This window comes from Heloderma suspectum, chromosome 6 (genome assembly GCF_057233095.1).
Source record: "Heloderma suspectum isolate Gila_16-S chromosome 6, 16-S_ref, whole genome shotgun sequence".
Lineage (NCBI taxonomy): Eukaryota > Metazoa > Chordata > Lepidosauria > Squamata > Helodermatidae > Heloderma > Heloderma suspectum.
In genome coordinates, this window is record NC_139463.1 from 107,124,861 (window position 1) to 107,148,108 (window position 23,248).

At 46.7% G+C, this 23,248-nt stretch overlaps 2 protein-coding genes and 1 long non-coding RNA gene across 3 annotated transcripts in view; 1 reads left to right on the forward strand and 2 right to left on the reverse strand.

The window, feature by feature from the left end:
* Positions 1–3,955, reverse strand: part of METTL17 (methyltransferase like 17) — a 34,559-nt gene extending 30,604 nt beyond the window's left edge. Inside the window, exons 1-2 of the mRNA XM_084806096.1 lie at positions 3,862–3,955; positions 637–790 (exon numbers count right to left, since the gene is read on the reverse strand). Coding sequence (XP_084662222.1) covers positions 637–790; positions 3,862–3,933 — 226 coding nt within the window. The 5' untranslated portion in view covers positions 3,934–3,955. The remainder of the gene's footprint in view (positions 1–636; positions 791–3,861) is intronic.
* A 364-nt stretch (positions 3,956–4,319) lies between these two features.
* On the forward strand, positions 4,320–10,669 carry LOC146342335 (uncharacterized). The gene is made up of 5 exons (XR_014784132.1): positions 4,320–4,444; positions 7,561–7,691; positions 7,931–8,051; positions 9,409–9,477; positions 10,360–10,669. It is a non-coding gene; the product is annotated as an uncharacterized LOC146342335 (long non-coding RNA).
* Positions 10,670–13,909: 3,240 nt separating this feature from the next.
* LOC146342336 (angiogenin-2-like) lies at positions 13,910–14,353 on the reverse strand. Its single transcript, XM_084807805.1, has one exon. The coding sequence runs from the start codon at positions 14,351–14,353 to the stop codon at positions 13,910–13,912; it is 444 nt and encodes a 147-aa protein (XP_084663931.1).
* Between the last annotated feature and the right edge of the window lie 8,895 nt (positions 14,354–23,248).

The following is a 23,248-nucleotide window of genomic DNA, read 5'->3' on the forward strand; positions in this document are numbered from 1 at the left end:
AGATCTCCAGATGTTTTGGGACTGCAGCTCCCAGAAGCCCCTTCCAGCATGGCCAATGGTCAGGGAGTTGAGGGCCAAACCATCTGGAGATCTACTTTCTGCCCACCTCTGCTCTATCTACATTAATCTATGGGCTCCTTCCTCCAGCATGTCAACTGATTTATTTATTTATTTATTTATTTCATTTCTAAACCCGCCAATAACCAAAGTTCTCTGGGCGGTTCACAAAAGTTAAAGCCAAAAAGCACAGGATAAAATATAAAATATGAAAGCATTAAAATCACAGTATAACAATGCAACCAGAATACGACCAGAATAAAACCTAGCAGCAACGCAGATTCAAAATACAGATTGAAAACACCAAATCTAAAAGACGAGGTGCTAAAATGATGATCTAAGTGCTACCACTAGCTGTCCAAATCTACCCTCCCTTCCTGAGGGTCAAGTTAGAAGGCCTTCACAACAGAACCATGCTGCAGGGAACAGTTGTTTGTTAAGACACATTCAAGGTGGAAAAGTGAACCAGGCCCACTCAGCAGTCTTGTACCGCACGTGATTCCAGAATGAAGAACAGCCCCACAGCCTTCCGTCCACACCGGCATCCCCTGCGCTTAACACGGTATGGGTTTTACTCACCAGCCACCAGAAAGCAAGCCACTTCTACCAATTCAGGTGGAAGCCTGACACTTTTGAGGTGGAGGATGCCAGGGTGCTTGCGGTGTGGAACTCTGCCCAAGAAATCGGAAGAATTATCTACTTGGGAGACCTTGGGAATGACAGTAGCCAGGCCCTGAAGGGAGACAGGCAGAAGAAAAGGTTAGTCATGAGATCTGAGGTATCCTCATAGCTAGGTGGAATCCAAAAGCTGCATGGAGTAACATGGGACTGAGAAAAATCAAAAAAGTACAAGATTGCTAAGCGATAAGGTGAAAGATCGCCTTCTCTCATACGAGCCTGCCTGGATTTTACGATCTGCAGGGGAGGACCATCTGATGGCAGTGGTATCAAGAGAAGCTCCTTCACAGTGGTGCTCCCAGGCTCTGTGATGTCCTGCAGACGGAAGCCAAGTTGGTCCATCTCTGTTGGCCTTCTGCCAGCAGGCAAAAATAGAATAGAATCATAGGGTTGGAAGGGGCCTACAAGACCATCGAGCCCAACCCCCTGCTCAATGCAGGAAGCCTGATTCCCAGGCAGTCTCCCATCCAAGCACTAACCAGGGCTGACCCTGCTTAGCTTCCGAGATCAGACGAGGTCAGGCACATCCAGCCCTAATGTTTTTATTCATGCGGGCCTTTGGCATATAAGCCTATCTGCTACTGAAGGGTTTTTTTAATTGGCCAACGCCGTTTCTCTTCTGGTGTTGTGTTTTTAATTGTATGATAATGTATTTGCTTTTATGTTACAATTTAATTAAGATTTTGTTTTCAGTCTAGATGTTACTGTTCACCGGCTTGACTGCCATTCTTTGACGGAATGGCAGGATCTCAATGAAATAAATGACAAGCATGTCACCTCCAAACAGTGGTCATCCACATACATCCCCCCGCCCGAGAAAGCTCATAAAAATGAGATCTCTGATCTTCAAAACAAAATGCTTTAACTGTAACGTTTTTACGTCATGCCTGATTTGCTGTTGTGAACTGCTTCGAACCTTTTCGAGTAGAAAAGGGGCATATAAAGAAACCAATCCTGACTGAAAAGGAGGATACAAATGTAAATAAATTAATGAATAAATAAAAAATAAAGTGGATGATCGAAGTAGCTATAGAATGGGAGTCTGGGAATGCAGGGGTGGGCAACTTGTGGCCCCCCGGATGTTTTGGCCTACATGTCCCATCAGCCCTAGTCAGCATAGCCAACAGTGGGGGATACTGGGAGTTGTGGCTGTCCAGATGTTTTGGCCTAGACGTTGTCCACCCCTGCGTCTGATCATAAGAACATAATCCTGGGTGGGCATGAGTCAGTTATGGTTACTCAACATGGTGAGAAAGGTGTTCAGCACATGCTCAGTAGCACCTTCTTTATTATTATTAATTCACAGGCTTCAGAGCAGAGTGCTGCCACTGAAAACTTTTGAAGAGCAGGGAGTTAACACACGGATAACAGGGTCATGGGCTGAGCAGTAGATAAGCTGCCTTTTCTTTCTGACAAGCCCTTTTGCCTACCCATGCGTGCAACAAGCAAAAATGGCAATAGATGCAGTTTTTCTGTTGCTTAGCATCTGCTGAAACTTTGCCTACCGTGCAAGACACAGAGCCTTGATTATTATTTTTAAAAGCGGCTTCAGCAATGTGTATGCTAAATGGCTAATATAGTTTTGGTGAGAGAAAGAAGGAAGATACAACAACTCATGTCAAGTATGTAAGGATCTAAGGGTGGACACTTTAGAGGGGCAAATAAAAAGAAATCTTGGGCCTGCCCCTACCTTTATAGTGCAGTCCTGTGCATGTCTACTCAGAAGTAAGTCCCACTGTGCTCAATGAGACTAACTCCCAAGTAAATGTGTATAGTATTGCAGCATTAGTGATCCTACACAGACTCCAGAACGCATAAGGGTGCAATCCTGTGCGTGTTGACACAGAGGAAAAGTCCTACAACTGGAATTGGAGGACTTTTTTCTGTTTCAACATGCATAGGATTGCACCTAAGCCAGATTACTATCACACCTTCCAACCACACTACTATTATTTTATTTAGTCCATTTATACCTCACATTTCCACCAAGGAGCTCACAGTTCTCCCCTCCCCCATCGTATCCTCACAACCCAGCAGGTAGATTTATCCTCAGAGCAACCTGGCAAGGTAGATTTGGAGGCCAGATGGCAGCCGCCCCACCCTCACCCCCCCAAAAAAAAATAACAGTTTAATGGCTGACTGGATGGCCAAGGAGCTTGGGGATGATGGGAGTTTTAGCCCAACACATCTGGAGAGCACCAGACTGAGGAAGGATGGACTACACCTATACCTACCGTTACAAGATCTCAGGTAATACGGCTAAGAAAGAGCCCTGAGCAAGACCCTGGGAAAACACCGCAACTCCGAGCAAGTCGGGCGTGTAGCGGGGGGCGGGGGGGCAGCCTCCATCAATTCTCTCTGCCCCCGCCGTTTTTAACAATTTCTGAAAAGTTTGCAACGTTGTCTCTAACAGACCCACAAACCAGATGAACTGACCCCCCCCCACTAACAGACCCACAAACCAGATGAACTGACCCCCCCCCACTAACAGACCCACAAACCAGATGAACTGACCCCCCCCCACTAACAGACCCACAAACCAGATGAACTGACCCCCCCCACTAACAGACCCACAAACCAGATGAACTGACCCCCCCCACTAACAGACCCACAAACCAGATGAACTGACCCCCCCCACTAACAGACCCACAAACCAGATGAACTGACCCCCCCCACACACACACACACATATTTGGCACCCCCACCCAGAGACTTTTAGGCTGGCCACAGCCCTGGACTGAGGTAGGCCTCGGCCCTGAACCTCAGCTAGACTACACAGCAGCATCAGGCACTCAGATATTCACAGTCAGAACAGCTTAACAAGCTTCGCCTCCGCCACCAAGAACAACTCCCACGCATGCTGCACGTGGAATCCAAGGAGGGATCACCCGCTTTAGCAATCGCGCACAAAAACAGGGGTAGATACGCCGCGTAAATTAATCCGGGTTAAATCAGCGCCCCCCCAAAAAAGCCCCCCCTAATAATTCATTTATTTTTGACAGCTCACATATATTAAAAACACGTTTAAAGCACAATACTAAGCACCCAACACTAAATAATACCCGAAGGGCTGCAATGGATAGGTAGACATGAAAGGGGGAGGGGGCGGGAGGGGGGGAGGCTCACCCTGAGGCCCAAGGGGGAACTAGCAGCGCGGAAAGGTCCCCACGCCCTCCCAAAGCCCCTCGCTGCAGCCATCTTGAGAAGGGACTTCCTCCTCAACGCGCCGGCGCGCGAGCACCAGCGCGAAATCCGGAAGTACCTCGCGGCCGCCATCTTGGGAAGGGAGCCGGCAGAGCGCGTGCGCACACCGCTCAACCGCCTTCTGTTTCTCTCCCCTTTTTTTCAAGTCGCCGGCGGGAGCCAAAGCGCCGCCCAGAAGACCACGCCCCCCCCAGCGGCTGATTGGTCCTGGAGCTACGTTTGCGCCATCAGCATCCATCCCCGCAGAGGTCGCAAACGTGATCTCTGAAAAAGAAAGAAGACGGCTTATTTGCATGGCGGCTTGCGATTCGCTCCTTCAGGCTTTGAAGGCGTTCTGTCCCCGCCCTTTCTTTTACCGGGAGCGCGCGCTCTGCCCCAGCAGGGTGGGCGGAGATAAAGGCAAGCGCCGCCCTCCGGAGGCCTGCGGTTGGTTGCACGTGGGGAGCTGAAGACCTGAGCGGGAGCTTATTCTCGTTTTGCAAGGCGCGGGGAAATCGTGTTACCTGTAATAATATAAGTTGCTGTTGTGTGTGTGTTTTTCTTCATTTAGGACAACAGGGCCTGTGTTTGAGGCAACTGAAAAATCCTGTTGCAGATTAATCTTAGATTTATGTATTTATTATGCTTTTGAATCCCCTAGTAAGTTTTCTTGGTGGTGTACAATATGCTAAAAACACACAGTACAAACGTCAGAACAAACAAACAAACGCCAAAGTTAATGTGTGTACTTACCTAGAGTAATCACCGTTGATTTCAGTGGGATTTACTTCTGAGTAGACGTGTGTAGTATTGCACTGCACATGGCTTTGGTTTTTTCATTCATTGTGGCTCCTTGCTTTGGTTTTTTTTTTTTGCCTCCTCGCTAAGAAAGGCAGGCGGAGCAGAAGTTCTTAACTTACTTATGTTCTTACTTAAGGAGTGCAATCCTTAGCTTTCTTACGACATATTCATGCATATTTACTCATAACCCCACTGGGGCTTATTCTTAAGTAAGCGTGCATAGGATTGCAGCCTGTATACACTCATCTGTGTTGTAAGCACCACTGAATTTAATGTGGTTTTGTTGTGAGCAAACATTATATATATATATATATATATATATATATAATATTTGCTTATGTATGGGCTACTTTGTGAGTAAACAAATAATTTTTGTGAACCGCCCAGAGAGCTTCGGTTATTGGGCGGTATAGAAATGAAATAAATAAATAAATAAAATAAAATAAACATGCAGTATAAAGCCGCATAGTTATGAATGTGTATCTAGGTCAAGTACACATTGCTCACCATTGGCTAGCCCATCAGTTTAAGGCTGATGGGAGTTGTATGCCAACACATCTGGGGGGCTGCAAGTTCCTACTCTTGACCTCACTGTAAACCCCATTGAACCCCCCTGAGAGTGAGATAAAATGTATTTCACACCACAGGTAATAGGGAGAAAATGTTGCGTAGAAATATTGGGTTTGTACTTTATGTTCTGGAGCTAACTTCCCTGAAACCACATTCCCTGTTTAGAATAGGCGAGGTCATTCTTCCCAGAGCACAGACCTTTAAATGCAAATATTTTAGCCATGGTTTTCCTTGGGCTACCAGGCAAAGGGCATCTAAGCAATGGCTGACTCCCACAAATCTATGGGATAACAGAACTTTCCAGAAGATATGAGGTTGAGTCTCCCAAAAGGTGGTGGTGGTGAAATCTTTTGTTATCCCTCGTTGCTTCTCCATTCTCATCCCTTTGGCCTTCTACACACGTGCACACTACCCCCATAGAAGTATCTGGCTGTGCCTCATCACCCTCTACTCCAATAGGTGCCTTAGTAAACAAGAAAGAAACTAACTGCAACTTGGCGCAATCCTATGCAGGTTGGCAGCCGCCTCCGAACTCGGAGTCGACTGCCTATCCAATGCAGGGCAGGAGAAGCACAGAGGGGATTGTTCCCTCCACACGTCTCCCGCCCTGCATTTGCGGCTAGACAGCCGATTTCGGCTGTCTAACCACGGGAAGGCGGAGCAGGGGAGGAGGTTGCTGGAGGACACATAGTTGTGTCATACCGGCATTTCTGCCCTCCCCGCCCCGGTACGCCCTGTTTTGGCCGCTTCGCACTCCTCTTGCGAGCGCAGAGCACGGGGCTGCCTGCACAGCAGCGTGGAAAGGGGGGAAGGTTGGTTCTCTGGGAAACGACCTCGGAGCGCAGGTTTCCCGGAAAATCAGATATCCTATGGCTGTCTAGCTGCTGACTAGCAGCCATGGGATTGCTCCCTAGAGGTAAAAAGACCTATCATGCCCCAAAACTAGGGTGTATATATGCCAAAGGAACAACTTGACTTTTTATCCAAAATTTGCTTTTCTGTCTTTGCCGATAGTCTTTGTGAAGTAGAGCTCTCTTGATCTTAGTTGTTTTTATAATTTTACTACCAGCTCAGGAATCTTCTGTTTCAAGAAAAATCCAGCTTGTGTGATTACTTTTTTCTTGGTTTCTGCTAATAAATATCATGTCCATTAGTTAAAGGGGGGGGGGGAAGCAAACCTTTGTTTGGTGGTTGTCTTTTAATGTTTGGTGGGGTGGTTGTCTTTTAATGTTTTAATATTTTTACAATTTTAATATTGATTTTAATATTACATTTTTAACGTTTGTACAGTTGTATTTATGTTTCTATTCATAGTTTTTAATTGTAGAAGTTTTAACGTCATAAGGCCGCCTTGAGTCCCAGTATTGGGGAAAAGGCGGGATATAAATAATAATTATTATTATTATTTCTGTGTTTATTTTCAGCCAAGAGAAGGGCTCCCAAACGTTTATGCCCCTGAGCCATGGTCACATAGGGAAAGTTGGTCCTTATGTTAAGAACAGTATTGGGCAGGGCAGGCATGATTCAGGCAGAAAGGTGCAGAGAAGCGCAACTCAAATGATCAAGGGGCTGGAGCATCTCCCCTATGAGAGAAGGTTGCAACAGCTGGGATTGTTTAGCTTGGAAAAGAGGAGGGTAAGGGGAGGCATGATAGAGGTCTGCAGAATTATGCATGGTGTGGGGAATGTGGATAGAGAGACATTTTTCTCCCTCGCTCCAAATACTAGGACCCAGGGTCATCTCATGAAGCTGATTGGTGGGAGATTCAGGACAGATAAAAGGAAGGACTGCTTCACACAGTGCAGAGTTAAACTATGGAATTCGCTACCACAGGAAGTAGTGATGTCCACCAGTTTGGATGGCTTTAAAAGGGGGGTTGACAAATTCCTGGAGGAAAGACTATCGATGGCTCCTAGTCCTGATGGCTCTGTGCTACCTCCAGTACCAGAGGCAATGAGCCTATGTACACTAGGGATGTCGGAGAATTTCTCCACGAATCTCCGGGAGGCCGAATGCCCGGGATGGGACTTGCCTCGTGTGAATGTCCCTTGCGGCGGCGGGTCCCAGCGGCGGTACGGCGGCGGCCGGTCTTCCGACCGGCTGCCACTGCCGCCATTTCAAAGTAAAAAAAAAACATAATAGGCTATGTAAAGATTTACGTAGCCTATCACGGCTGACTTTGAAAATCTAGCCATGATAGGCTACGTAAATCTTTACGTAGCCTATCACGTTTTTTTGTTTTTTGTTTTACTTTACTTTTTTCTTTCGCAGCCGGAGAGGCGGGGCGCTCCCCCCCGGCCAGAATTTTGGTAGGGAGGGACGGGGCGCCTCCCCACCCGCCAAGAATTTCGGGGGGGAGAAACGGAGCACCTCCCCCCCCCCGAAAAAAGCTGCGGGACCAGGTAAGGGACTTTCGTCCATCCCTAAACCAGTAGCTGGGCAACATGGGTGGGAGGGGTGCTGTTCCGCTCATGCCCTGCTTGTGGGTCCCTGGTCAACAGCTGGTTGGCCACTGTGTGAACAGGATGCTGGGCTAGATGGACCCTTGGTCTGATCCAACCTGGCTCTTCTTATGTTCTTACCATCATGGCTAGCAAAGATGACCCTCCTTTTCTCTCCCTTACCTTTCCCCATTGCGCAGACAAATACAGCTTTGCCATTGGATTGGTTGCTGTTCCTGCCCTGAAGGATGAGCAGGAGAAGGTCCACAGACTCTCTTGCTGGGTGCTCTGTGGAGGTGAAGAAAGAGGAGGTGGGGGAAGGTGGGTCACGCGCTCCACAGCAAAGAAGAGCTCCTCTATAATGCTTGCCCCAGGCCAGAAGTCCCTCTACTGGTCTTCATCAGGCAAAAAGAGGAGCCAAGCGAGCTGGAAGCAACGGAAGCAGATACAGAAGGCAGATATAGAATCATAGGGTTGGAAGGTGCCTGCAAGACCATCGAGTCCAACCCCCTGCTCAGTGCAGGAAGCCTGATTCCCAGACGGTCTCCCATCCAAGTACTAACCAGGGCTGACCCTGCTTAGCTTCTGAGAAAGTCACTTTGGTTTCTGTAGGGGGAAGTGAACCCAAACCAGCAGAAGTAAGTTTTGGAAGACCAGGAATGGGAGGTTAATTTCTCAAATGACAGGTGCTGAGTCTCTAACCATGAAAGATCTGTACATATGAGAAGCAATATAGAAATATAATAAGTGCAGCAATAAATATAATAAGAGAGCAATCTTATAGCCCCTAGACAGAGTCTGGGGAGCTAAGCTATAGAATATTTCAGACTCCCAGATCCGAGAGCGCTCCAACCTCAGACCTAGGAATCTGAGCTCCCCACCCCTCCCCCTCCCAGCTGAGAGAACTGCGCCAGCTGCCTCTCCGGACTCACAAAAGCAACCTTGGAGAGGCGGGAAGGGGGGGGTGCTGGTGGGAGGAGAGGGGACTGGGGAGGCTGGCTTATGATGCATCCATGTGCCTCCCCAGCCTCCTTCCTTCCCGCTCTGACACACCCCAGCTACATGGATGAAAAGCCCATCTAACCAAAATACAGAGTGGGAGGAACATGGAGGTAAAAATGGCCTCCACCGCTTCTCCCACTCTGCATTGGCTGGCTGTAAGTCTCTGGGTTTGGAGGCTTATGGCCATCCCAATAGGATTGCACGCCAAGAACTTTGTCTTAAATATGGGATGGTTGCCTCTTTGCATGTCCCAGTTTCTGCATCACATGGTTCCAGACTGGTACAGAGTGCTGGAGCTGAGGCTTGGCATGCACAGATAGTCTATTTAAATAAATAAACATTTGTTAAAGTCACTTTTTAGGGCTATGCCCTCACAAAGCAACCTACAAACAAGAGCGAAGATATAATAGCCACATTAGAAAGTGTACATAATACTTTAAGCTAGTTATGCTCTCCATTAAAGGCAGTACTGAAAAGGGAGGCTTCAAGGCTTGCCTGGACACCTGTGTAAAAGGGGCAAGTCAATAGGAAGGGAGTTCCACAGTTCGGTACAGAATTGTGAAAGGGAGCCCAGTTAAGGCCAGGCTTCCACATGTATAGTTAGATAGGAGAGTTATTTATGTCTGTTTTGAAGCGGTTTGATTGCTCTGCTTCTTTCTTCTGGTTTCTATTTCAGGAGCTTCTGAAGGGACTCATACTTATGAGATTCTGGTGATAGATGATTCCTCTGAGGAAGAACCCCCAGGTATCTTATATTCTAATAGTGAGCTCATTCTCAGTAGATCTTTGTGTAGCCAAAACAGCATGACCCACACAAAAGAGGGAAGTTATTGGCATGCTTGGGGGAAGCTCAAAGGTTTGCCGTAAAACAGAACAAAACTCCTTTGTGGGGGGGCGGAATTAAGGTGGGGGGGAATTAAGGTGGGGGGAAGTGCCCAAAACAATTCAGTGGGGACAGAGCATGCTCAGTGGCTAAGAATGTTACCAGGGTGGGGGTGAGTGGGTGGGATCACGGGAAGAGGAATTAAATTCATTTTTTGTTACATTTTTGGTTACATCTACACCCCTTCTTCCAAGGTGACCAAGGCGATGTACATGATCCTCCTCCTCTCCATTATATCCTCACAACAACCCTGTGAGGTAGGTTAGGCTGAGAGTCAGTCACTGGCCCAAAGTCACCCTTTGAGCTTCATGGCCGAGTGGGGACTAGAACGAGTCCCAAGTCCAACACTTTTAACCACTACACCACACTGGCCCCCTGGAAGAGGACTGGATCCCTGAACAGGAGCTCTCAGAAATACAAAACCAAAAGGCTTAGGGCCATGGGTTTTTTAACTGTATTCTGGGGAACTCTGGGATGAGAAGACCATTAATGGCTGGCAGCTTCCCTGAAATAAGAGTTTGCTTTTCGCTACCAATCCCTGTCTGTAATTTGCATCCACAGGGCAGTGTTGAGGTGTTCTCCTACTAATTTTCAAGTATACACAGGATGACTGTGAATATGTTTCAGTGTTAGAAGATTAATCATGGCTCTCTTAGCCTTGGACGTTTTGACAGTGACCCTGAAAAAGCACATGTTGTCCTACAACTCCTCTCTTATGCCGTCACCCTTTGTGCTTCCTTGCAGATAGACGAAAAGCATTGCACGATATCCTATGTAAGCTGCAACTTACCCAGAATCCCCAGAATCTTGGACTAGGAGACGTCTTGGAGATCACCCCAGAGAACAGTGAATATTGAGAACAGTGCCTCTCAGACACTGGCTGATCTACCCAATAGCTTCCTGAGGAAATGTTTGGCTGCCAGTGGAATCACCTGTAGTACAAGTCTTTCCAGTGGGGCATCTGATGGAGGCCAAAGTGATGATGAGGAAGGAGGCAGTGTTGGCGTTAATGTCTTCTGTTGGGGAAAAAAAGATACAGAGGTTTCCTTGCACCTGCTTGATCTACTTTGTACTGTATTGGTCTGCTCAGATGGTTTCCTACAGCAGGAGATCTTGGCCAAAATGTCCATGTGCCAGTTTGCCCTTCCACTGGTGTTGTCTGCTTTTGGTGGCCCCAGGGGCACGTTCCTGCTTTGGGCAACAAGGGCTATTGTGAAGCGGTGGAGGTCACGGTGCCTGGCAGAGAGGGGAGGAGGAGAGCCTGATGCTAGCCTCGGTGTGCACCACTTCCTTTGTCTGGGTGGGGACCTGTAGTTTGTGCAAAACTAGCATCCTCAGTGAGGTCCTCAGCCCCTCTCAGCAGCACCACGACAACATCCACCTGCTGAGGCAGGAGACTTCCCTTGGAACATCTCCTATGGCCTGATAGAAATGTCCTGGCATTTCCCAGGTTTGATGGGTATCATAGAACATTTCCCAGAACCCTTTGCAGTTACTAAGCTTTGTGGTGATGCCTTATCACATTGGCCAGAATTCTGTCTCTTAGCTGAGGTCTTCTCAGCAGTCTTCATCTTCACTGAGGATTTTGGTAAGCTGGCCTACTTGATGTTATTTATTTATTTATATCCCGCCTTTTTTCCTCCTTAAGGAACCCAAGGCGGCATACATAATCCTCCTCCTCCTCCATTTTATCCTCACAACAACAACCCTGTGAGGTGGGTTGGGCTGAGAGTCTGTGAGTGGCCCAAAGTCACCCAGTGAGCTTCCATGGCCGAATGGGGACTAGAACCGGATCTCCCGACTCCCAGTCCAACACTCTAGCCGCTATGCCACACTGGCTCTCCATGTTATCCTCTCTGAAGGAATTCGGGACCAAATACTGCTTCGTCCTCACTGGGAAACGGGGCCCTGGAATTCTTGAACATGTTGTCCCCCACCATGTCCAGAATTCCATCACAACTTCATATTTCACCTGAGGGAGGGAAAGGCAGGTGAAGGAGGGCCAGTCTGCGTACAGAGACCAGAATTGGTCCTGTTGTGGCTTCCACTGAGTTTGGGGGACAGGTAAGAGTAGGCCGGAGGGAGACAGGAAGAGGAAGAGAAAGAAGGGCAGCTCTAGTAATTACAAATGACAATGCATAAGATTAGAACATTAAAAATAAAGACATGCCATGTCTTACGCTGATTCAGATCAGTGGTCCATCTAGCCCAGGTGGGCAACCTCTGGGAGTCTTATTTCCCTCTCCTAGAGCCCACTGAGGACCACACCCCTGGGGCTGAATTTGCTGCAGAAATTTGGCAGCATAGCACCAATAAAGGGCTGATTTTTCTTTAAAACTGTGTCCTTGCAGCCGTGCTGCCAAATTCCAGTGGCAAACCTCCACTTTTTCGTGATGGGGGCTGCAAACAAAGGCCGGCGGGGGGGTGTATGTCACCCACATGTTACCCACCCTAATCTTTTCTACAATGCTTGTGCTGTCAACACAGCAAGCTAATATGTGAATGAACGAATGAGTTAGATTTATTTGTCAAAACTAAGAAATCACAATCTATACAAAACATTCATGTAAAAATATAAGCACAGTCTACTACATAGACAGTTCAGCATTTCTAAAGTATGCATGCCACCGCACTCCTTTGTGAGCAACCTTTTCATTGATTTCAGTAGATAATTCTGTTTTTTGATGATTGGATTAGTGATCCTTTCCAGAAGGAAGAGGTGCTGAATATTTCCATCTTCTTTATAAATAGCAAGCAAATAATATGGTAAGTCCTCCACTGTTCTTTCCATGAAGTTGAAACTTAGCTTCCTTGCCATAATAAAACTTAAAGGAGTGTTCATTTAGGTATCCCTCAAGATGAATTTCACAAGCAAAAATTGATTTGGAATTGAAAATTTCAAACATTGCCAAATTGAAAAGCTGTACATGCTTTTATCTCATTTCTGCCATAGTCCGAAATGCTCATAATTCATTCTAAAATGGTTCTTCGTACACACACGCATGCACGCACACGCACACACATCCTGTATTTTGGGTAGACAACTTAGTGTACTTATCTGTTTCAATTCTGTACCGTCTAATAGGTGAAGCCCGCTGGGTGGTTCACAACAATTCCCAAAATCACAAATCACAGATACATTATAATAAAATACAGCATAAAATTTCAATATACAAAACTGGAAACCATTTAAACAGCTAAAAGCAATTTCATTAAAATACTAGACCTGTTAAAAACAGCTGACATAAATGTCCCATCATATGCCATTAAATGCCTGGGAGTAGAGGGCAGTCTTAACCTGGCTCTGAAAAGATGACAGTGCTGGCATCAGGCGGGCCTCCGTGGGGAAATCATTCCATAATCGGGTGGGGGGGGGGGAACCACTGAGAAGGTCTCTCCCTTGTCACCTTGTTGATGCTAACCCTATAACATTTGGCTAATGGAGTAGCTGTCCTTTGTGTATGTGTGTGGGTGATACAGTGGCAATCGCTTTTAATTTTTGTCATGAGAAAAATACACCTTTACACAGAATAGTGTAACTTTTTTCTTATATAAATGGCTGGGAGAGACCGGAGTAAAATCAAAGCACCAGACTGGGGGATTGCTCTCTTCAGTGGAGTCCAAATGCATGAAGGGGAATGCGAACCCTTTCCACCCACACCGTGTGCCTCTCCTGCCTCCGCTGTTACCAGAGGTCCCTGCAGGGTGTGAAGTTTGAATACAGTTTAAACTTGTGAGATCCAGCATAAAATCTGGCAATCAACCATGCATCTAGGTCTCTGTGCAATAGTTTTTACAGGCATAAGCAACATGGGCATCAGGGGATGTGTTCTTGTGCCCCTCCATATATGTGGGCTGGATTTGGGGGAAGACATTGTCTGACATAGCACAAAATCTTTAGATAATCCAGTCCTGCACTGCATATGGGCCACCAAGCTGTATGCTATCCTGTATTGTGGCAGGGCACAATTTTGCTCCCCTAGGCAAGCAGCAAAATGGAGACATTTTTGGAACCCCTTGTGGGCTGCTAACGCGTGGCTGGTGGCCTATGTGTAGTTTGTTGGGCCATAAGTTGTGTAGGCCTGCATTAGACCAAAGTTTCCATAAACAGGAGTGCTGTTCATGTGGTCGTTATATTGAGCGACAAGTCTGCATAAGAACTTCGGGTCTGCGAGATTTAGGTGACGGGTTCTGTTGCATATCAACTTTACAAAATACCCGCTTTCGAAGATTTCTACTGTGTGTGCGTGTGCATGTGCATGCTGCTGTTGCAAGCAGGACCCACGAGGCTACGCTACATGAAATTGCTCTCTTCAAAATGAACAGGCCATCCCGATGGGTCGCAACCAATAAGAATGTGTCTTTGTCCCGTGTGGGCCCAGTAGCGGCATTGGCCCCACGAAGTCCCCTGCAGCTTGCAGGTGGTGACAGATAACCGGGCCTTGCTGAGCCGCAAAGCCCGGCGGTAATGGCTCCCAGCCCAGCTGCAAATGTCCTTCAGCTGATTTCTCGGCGCATGGACGAAGCTGTTGGTGTCTTTGCAAGGCCTTGACATCCCCCTGCGTAGCATCATGGCTCCGCAGTAACCCTGCCCCACCACATTGGTTCGGGGGAAATCGTTGTGTTGCCTCAGGAACTTCTCATGCCGAGGATTCTGGGAAGAGACAATGCTGGCGATCATACAGGACGCCAACAGGAAGAGCATCAGCGCTTCCCTTCCTTTCATGGAGAGCCCCATTGCTGGATTCAAATGAGCCTGCAACCATAAAATCGAATAAGTGAGGTAGAGCAGATCTTGCAGATCTTGTGGCCTACCAAACTGAATGCAGCCCACCAGCTATGTCTTAAGGCCTGCCAGGTGCTTGACCAAACCCTACGCTACTTGGGCTTTCTCAGGCAGAACTAGGAATGCTATCACAGCCCTAGCGTTCGGTTTGATGGGGAACGGGTTTGTTCAGTTTTGAGGATTAAAGGCAAGCTGCGCTACTGAACGGATGTGTACTACAGCTGAGGCATAATCATCTGAGGCATGGATCAGCCCTAGTAAGGTGTGAGCTGGCCCTGGAACTTACTATAAGTGCTAATCCCAGAATGTGTTATCTAATGGCCTGGGCTAGAGTCTACATATACAGCAGAATGAGGTGGTAGAAATCTTGAGATGGTAATATTGGCTCCACCACTCCAGGATTCAGACTCCCTGCAAATAGAGGGTGGGGGAGAGCATATCCAGGAGAAAAGTTCTAGCCTGGCCTGCTCCCTGCTGTGTTAAATTTTCTTCTTGCATGGAGATTTTTATGCAGGGAAGCACTCAAAAATGAGAACCCTCCCATTTGGTTCATTCTACCACCTCAGAACTCTGCTGCCTCATGTCCACTTCAGAACACATCCACCTCATGTCCACCTAGGTATGCTTTGTGTCAGTCTTACCCAACCTGGTGTCCTTCAGATGCTTTGGGCTACAGCTCCCCGAATTTTCGACTGTTGGCGGTTGTAGACCAAAGCATCTGGAGGGCGCCAGGTTGAGGAAGGCTGCTGTACGTCTAGACCCGGCAAAAAATAAAAAGGAGACAGCCCCATTTAGCCACTCTCCCCTCACATGAGGGCCATCTTTACCATCACGTGAGGGGAATGGTGAGGCTGTGCTTGCTCCCTCCGCCCCCTTTCTTGCATCCCCATTGACTAACCCCACCTTCCTGCTTCTACTGATACAGAGCTGACTCCCCCCCCCCAATAACTTATTTCAGTAACACATGGACCAAGGGAGGGGTGCAGGCTCTGCTCCTCTCTTCACACCATGGCAACAGCAGGAGGGAAGAATGACTGAATAGGGCTTCTCTCTTGTGTGGCGCAGAGTGGTAGGTGGCAGTATTGCAACTGAAACTCTCCCCATGACCTGAGTTCGATCCCAGCGGAAGCTGGGTCCCAGGTAGCCAGCTCAGGTCGACTCAGCCTTCCATCCTTCCAAGGTCGGTAAAATGAGTACCCAGCTTGCTGGGGGAAAGGCAGTCATGACTGGGGAAGGCAATGGCAAACCACCCCACTACAGTCTGCCATGAAAACGCCAGCGTAAGCAGGCGTCCCTCTAGGGGTCAGTAATGACCCGGTGCTTGCACAGGAGGAGCCTTGCCTTTCCTCATCCTATACAGAATATATTTCCCTCACCTCCGAATAACCACAACCTATGCCCGCAGGGTTATTTATTTACATGGACGGTTTTTATTCCACCCTTCTGCTAAAAGGTGGTTTACAAACCTTAAGCTAGCTATCAGTGTGATTTACTTCTGATTAAACATGCAAATCGTGTATGTGCGTGTTTTAAAAAAGGCACACCTTTGCAATAAAACAAAAGACCAGCAGAAAGTGCATCATTGTCTACGAAAAGCTAGAATAAAAATGCTTCCACATAGGAGGTAGTACAGTTGGTGCAACCCACATGTTTTGGGGAAAGGGCCATATTGAGGGCCACCACAAAGGAGGCTCTGTCCATCATTGTCCCCCATTGAAACCTGGGGAGCTAGGGGACCTGTGGCACGGCATCAGAGAATGATTTGATTGAAGATGCTTGCATTCCAGATGAAGATTTGCAAGTTACGGATACAAATCTGCAGACCTCATGGCTATAACATCTCACCAGATTTGGGGGCTTTCCTGTTCCTTCATCCCCTGCTTTTTGTACCACCTAGCCTGATGAGGACTTCTGGAAAACTCAAAACTTTCTACATTTTTACTGAATTTTGGTTAGTCCTAATTAAGGTATTGCTCAATTATGGATTTTGGATTCTTCCCCCCACCCCTCCTGCCCCCTCATGGATTGGCACAGATATCTTTGCGGAGATTTTATGTGTCTGTGCCATGCAATTGACACTAGATGGCATCAGAGGGCAAGAGCTGGGCAGTCATGATGAAGCAGAAGAAGGATCCAAATGATTTTGGATTTCTATGAATTTGACTTGCAGATTCTGCAGCTTTTTCTGAGATGTATGGACTCTGGACTTGCAGATCGGGGTTTTAAAAAAAAATTGGAATTTTGCACAAATTTCATTGCACAAAAATACAAAAGTTGCTGAAAAATATGGTAATAAATATGCATTTTTTAAAAACAAACACATTTTATACATCTGTGATCTCTCGCAGCTTCACAAGGTGATGGCAGCCATCTTTGATTAATCATACATGTGCCCTCTTTACATATAAAGCAGTGTATATCAGGATGCTTTTAACATCCAAAGAGACATGCAGGTGAAGGGACCTGAGCCATCTCCTTGTCTCTTGCATTGCACCCTCACAGCTCACTTCCCATACCAGAGCTAGGATGGGAGAAAAACGGCCGAGATGAAGGGGCCATGGGGTGAGGAGGTGGCCAAGAATTTGGCTTCCCTGATCTGCACTTCTCTTTTGATACTGAAAACAAACCCTCCCCCCTCCACGCTCTAGTTTATAAAACACCTTATTAAACCAACGTAGCAGCTGTCGTCTTGTCTAGGTCAGGCCTTGGGGTTGGATCTGAAATATGTTAGTTAAAATGCTCATGCAGGTTCACCCACCAAAGATACTGTGAAATCAGAGCTGGATTCCAGACCATGGGTTCCTTCAGGGGATGAAGCCCCACTCCCTGACACAATTGAAATGAAACTGGAGTTTAATATTAACACTCCCAGCGTGACTTCCCTCTTTCTGCTCCCTGGCATTACCCCGAAAAACACACCAACTCACCCAGGTGCCCGTCAAAGTGGTGAATTCACTTGCACTTGCGTTGAGTGACCTCCACATTTTCCTTCGTTTCCCAGGACTCTTTATACACAACCTAGCTGGGTGCCAGAAGAAGATTAGCACCGATCGCATGGAACTGGACAGAACCGGCAGACAATGTGTGGATTAAGAGGATGGGGATTAAGGAGAGCAAATGCATTGAGGGTCAAGACTCCTTTGAGCTCCTGGCCTGATGATATCTCTCCCTGTTAACCGGTTAGCACATTCTTCTCTGAGTCCTAGCTTCTGGGTTGTTCCCCCGGGAGTGAGCTGCTTGAATTCTTTGAACCTCTCAGCTGGTCATTACAGGCTATAAATTATTCCGCCCTTTTGTGAATGTCAAAGCTATCAGCTACGCATGCCTAGGGTCGTGGTAATAGTAAGTTCTAGAATGTTCTGCCTAGTACTTCTCAGCTCTCTGGGTTGGATCCAGATTTAAGCAGGATCAACTGTGCTGCCAGAAGTAGAGGTCTTTGGCTCTTTCATCCCATGGCTGGCCCTAGCCCCCTGATGATGGTGCATAGAGAGTCAGGAGTCTCTGCTGAATGGGGTGAGCTGTGGTGTGTGTGGGGATCCCCCAAAATTGGGGGGGGACTTCCACGAGTAGAGCTGTTCCTCTTGAGGAAGGCAGATACTGGCTCCAACCCCCTGTAAGCACAGGATGGAGTGTGGGGGGGGGAGAGACCACAAATTCCTACATGAAAAGCCCTTCCATGTTGGAATGAGCATGTAACCGAATGTACAGGGAATGCCACATATGGAGATCATCTGCATGAATTTGGTGTGCATATCCGGTTCTCAGCATGCATGACCTGTGTTCACATGCAAAGAAATGTACATATTTCTCATCAAACCTGCTCACTGATTCCTCCACTGAACTCGCCATAGTTCAGAAATTGTGTTTCATTTCCCCAGGCCCTTACTCCGAAAAAGAACACTTATCGTGCGGTCCTATGCACATCTACTCAAATGGTGAGTCCCATGGAGTTCAAGGGGTTTACTCCCAGCTGAGTATATATAGGATTGCAGCCTTGGGAACAGTCGAACAATAAGGGGTTTCAGAGTTTCGGGTTTATAAAAAGGGTTGTCTCCATCTGCAAAAGACTGTATGATGGTGAGTTCACATCAGGGTGGGCAGCTTATGGCCATAGAGCTGCGTGTAGCCCCCCATTTAATTTCAGGTGGCCCCCAGCCTAATTCAAAAGCCCTCTCTGCGAGTGATCAACCAGTCTGCCCCCACCCACCCCATGGCACCCTGGTGCTGGGGAGGAAGGGAAAGAGAGAAGGGGGTGGCCGAAAGAGAGAGAGAAACAGAGGCTGGTGCCTCTGATGTCAATGAGGCTGAGAATCCGCTCTGGGTTTCAGTCAGAACCAGTCAGAACTCTAAAGGAGCTATCCAAGGTGTGAAGTACCTTGGATAGCTCCTTTAGAGTTCTGATTTAAACCCAGAGCGGATTCACTGCCCCACTGACATCAGAGGCACCAGCCTCCACTGGAGAAAAGGAGATGCCGCCATCTACCGCCAGCAGGTTGCCCTCGGCAGATTATCCCCAAGGGAATGTGACCGTCAATAGAAAAAAAGTTCCCCACCCCTGGTTTGCAGGCTCTCGCTTGAAAGGTGCTTTCACGCATCACATTACACATGACATGTTCCTTACAATGGTATTCATGCATGCAAGAAAAGACCCATATATGCTATCGTACAACATCTTGTGTGAAGATTAGGGATGCTGGAGAGATTCAAGATGGACTAAAAAGAATTCAGATTTCTCAGAATCTGACCTGTTGTGGACTAGCCTCCTCAGGCCGCGCGGCATCCATGGACTTTCAGATCTTTTTTTTTTTCTTTTTCTTTCCCAAAATGTATGCAAATTTATTCATAGGAAAATACAAACATTTCTGCTGTGACATAGGCCATCCTGGAAAATATACATGGGGAAAAGTTGAATGGAGTGGGAGACAATATGCTAAATGTTACGTACTTAAATTACTTACATTGTTGTGAATCCTCTTGTGGAATTTTATGTGTATTTTTCTGTGAACCAGGAAAAAAAATGAATCGGTCTGTGAACGGATGCTAGAACGAACAACACTGCACAATCCACAAAACACACACAGGATGGATTTTTCACAAAATCCAGACATCCCTAGTGAAGATTATGCAACTGGCTATACTATTAGAAAAGATTGTCCTATTTTGCTTGATGGATGGGGCCTGCTATCATTAGTGACTTTCCAGTCAGTAAGCCATGAAAGTTTATGCCGGAATAAATCTGTTAGTCTTCAAGGTGCGACAAGACTCTTTTGTTTTGCTGCAACAGACTAACACAGCTTACTCCTCTGCAAATTGTTTCCAGTCAGTGTTTACCCAGTAAAACAGATACTTGTGTCACCTTCATATGATGGTATATAGAGGTGTTTTGTCCCTTGATCATGTATATCCATGGAATATGGACAAAATATGAGAAGCCATCTAGATTGCCTTCTCATAATGTGAGAAGAGATTAATAATATGACATTGATAATAAGAATATGAGAAGACATCATTAACATTGATGATATGAGAAGCCATCTAGATTGCTTTCTCATAATGTGAGAAGAGATTAATAATATGACATTGATAATAAGAATATGAAAAGACATCATTAACATTGATGATATGAGAAGACATCTAGATTGCCTTCTCATAATGTGCTATCTCTACTGTTCTCCATAGTTACTTCAGAACTAGTCATTATGTTACAAATGAGGCCATTTAAGAATTATAAATAATCCAATAGCTTGCATGACCCATCTGGGCTAGTATGTTAGCATATCACGTTGAAAACAAAGTGGGGGTGATAAACATGTTGTTTCTTTTTTAAAATTTAAAATGTGTAAATAATATTAACTCCTGTAGGTAACTATAATCACAATTACGCTCAATCCTTGGATTGGGTATTTTGATATGTAGGCTAATGGGTAGATGCTGCCTTACAACCTTCGTTGCTGCTGTGGCTGCTGTTCACATCCGGGGTGCAGATCCTCTTTCAGCCCACGGGCAGAATTCCATTTCAAAGAAGCTCTTGGGGGCCGCGTTCCAGTGGTGGGCGAGGCTGAAGGCTAGGGGGTGGGGCCAAAATAAAAATTAAAAATGCCAGCATATTTTAATTTAACTTATTTTATACGAGTTGCTGGGGAATATGGGTGGGAGGGTGCTATTGCACTTGTGTCCTGCTTGTGGGTTCCTGGTCGACAGCTGGTTGGCCACTTGTACTGTCAGTAACTAATCACTCAGAGAAACATTCCAGCCTTTTAGAGGGTGGGGGGTGAGCTGCACAAAAGCTGGGAAACCACCAAACAAACAGTAGCTGGGGAAAGGGAATGGGATCTTCTGGGGAGCTCTGGAGGACCATATTGGGACCTGGGGCGGTGGGAGAGAGATTTGGCCCCTGGGCCTCAGGTTTGCAGCCCTGCCATAAGCAAGGTGAAGCCATCAGGTAATGAACTTTGGCAGCATTAAGGGCCAACTTTGTCCATGTTCTTTCTTTCAATGGAGCACAGACATCGCTCCAAGATGTGACCAGGCATATGCATTTTGAACAGGTATCTCAGAGTGGCTAAATTCTAGGATGCCACCATCTTTCCCCCTCTTCTGGAAGAAGATTCTGATTGGGATGGGAATGGTGACAGCATAGGAAGGAACTAGTGGCCCCCAAACCCCAAGATTGGCCTTGCTAATGAGTAGCTAATGCTTCTTCCTTCTAACAAAACACTGGAGTAGCTCTTTGGTGCTCCTGCCAACTTTACGATTCTCTTCTCTCTGATTCAACTCTATGATTATGGTTAGTGTAACACACAATGCCATAGAACATGATGGACATCCTATTTCATAGAGGACTCCAGCTCTGTAGGTGTAAATGCTGGGTTTGTTCAGTGACATTCTTGGCATTCTTAAGTGAACAACTTTAGTGTTGATCCCAGCCAGGCCTTGTCCAGAGATGGGAACACATTGTCTCTTGGGTCATTTTCCACTGAGCTGATCAATATTTGACCATTGATAAAGGAGCACCAAACAGGAACAATCCAGAATAGGCAGGCCTCTCTGTTTTATTGACCCTTTATTGTTCATCAGTCCCTTGAGGCCCACTCTCTTGTTTACCCTTCCATGTGTACCAATCTCTCATTTCTTATCCCAGAGGTGATGGTTGGTGAAAGCCCACTTAGATAAGGCTCAAAGCCTTTCACACTTCTTCAAGTTCTACCCAGCCAAAATAGGTTGTAGACTGCCTTCCTCATTTGGAGGGGCTGCCACATACACAGGTGAAGCTCCAAAGAAACAAACATCAGTGATTTCTTCAGAGCCAACAGAAATATCTATGGCTTTCTCATCAAGCCCAAATGTTGACATGCATTTGAATGGCAATGGATTGCAAAGGTCAGAAACTTACAAGATGAATCAGAACAGCTATTTTCACATCCAGATGCTTTTATCTACTTGAAATAAAAACACTCCCTCAATAATTGCCACCTCATTAAGTTACCCCTTCAGTGTCTTGAAAAGGCAGCAAGTTATTTATTATGAGCTGGATCCAAATTTAGGCTGAATCAACTCCGGTGGTGGAAGTGGATTTCCTTAACCCCATGGTAGCCCTTCCAGCCCCCTGAAAATGCTACACAGAGAGTCAGAAGACCCTGCTGAATAGGGTGAGCACTAGAGGGGGGTCCCCCCCCCAATATATGGAGGAAACTTCTCCATGTAGAATCCTTCCTCTCATGGAAGGCAGATCCTGGACCCAAATCGTCGTCGTCGTCATCATCATCATCTTGTTCTATACTAAGAATTAACTTATTGAAATTAATTAATAAGATCCCCAATATGATGTCCATGGGCATCAGTGTGCCTGTGGGCACCTCTATTGGCACCCATCATGCTCCCTGCTCCTGATTAAAATAAATAAATACATAATTAAACTGGGAGGCCATCATGCTGTAAAGTGAAGCACCAACCTCCAGCACCAGCTTTATTTCCAAAAATGCCTCCGGGGCCCCACATGGGTTTTGGAGTGGGTCCAGCCACCCAGCAAAAGAAGAAGAAGAAAAGGAAGCTAGGGATATTAGGGAGCATCTGGGGCAGGGTGGGGGAGATGGCAGGGTATGTTGGGTGGTTGCCTGTTGTGTGTGTGTGTGGTGTTAGCTGGTTTGTTTGTTGCTGTGATGTGTGTTTTGCTATTGTGTGGTTGGGGTGTGTGTGTGTGTGTTTCCTGGGGTTCCTTTGGATGTGCTGTGTGTGTTTTGCCTGGATTTGGAAGGCTTTCTTTCTTTCTTTCTTTCTTTCTTTCTTTCTTTCTTGGTGTGTGCTTTTGCCTGGGTTTTTGTGCATGGTGTTTTTTTGTGGGGGAGGATGTATGTTTCCTATTTTTACTTTTCTTTTTTTGGTGTAGTGTGGGTGGGTGTCTTGGCTCTGTGTGTGTGTGTGTGTTTCCTGAGCTTTCTTTCCTGGTGTGATTGTGTAGCATGTGGATGGGTGTCTTGGTTGTCTGTATGTATTTCTCTGAGCATCAGCAATTGGCCTTGTGCGAAATGCGTATTTTATTGCTCTTTGAGGGGCCGAATATGTGATTCGGCATTTGGGGCTCAAACGCCGTTGCTTGGCCAGGTTACTTGTCTCTGAGCCTTACATGTTGCATTCTGTGAAATGGGTGCTGGAGAAGAAAACTGTGGGTTCAAAACAGTGGTTTTGTGTTCTGGAGCTTACAATTAGGGATGGCACAGGTGCCCAAATCCGGGAATCCAGCGGAACACACACACCCGCCTGCACCCCTGAGCTGTCCTCGCTGACCCCTGCCTCTGCTCACCCCCTGCCTGTGAGCACTGTACCACCTGCACTCACCTGGACAGCCCT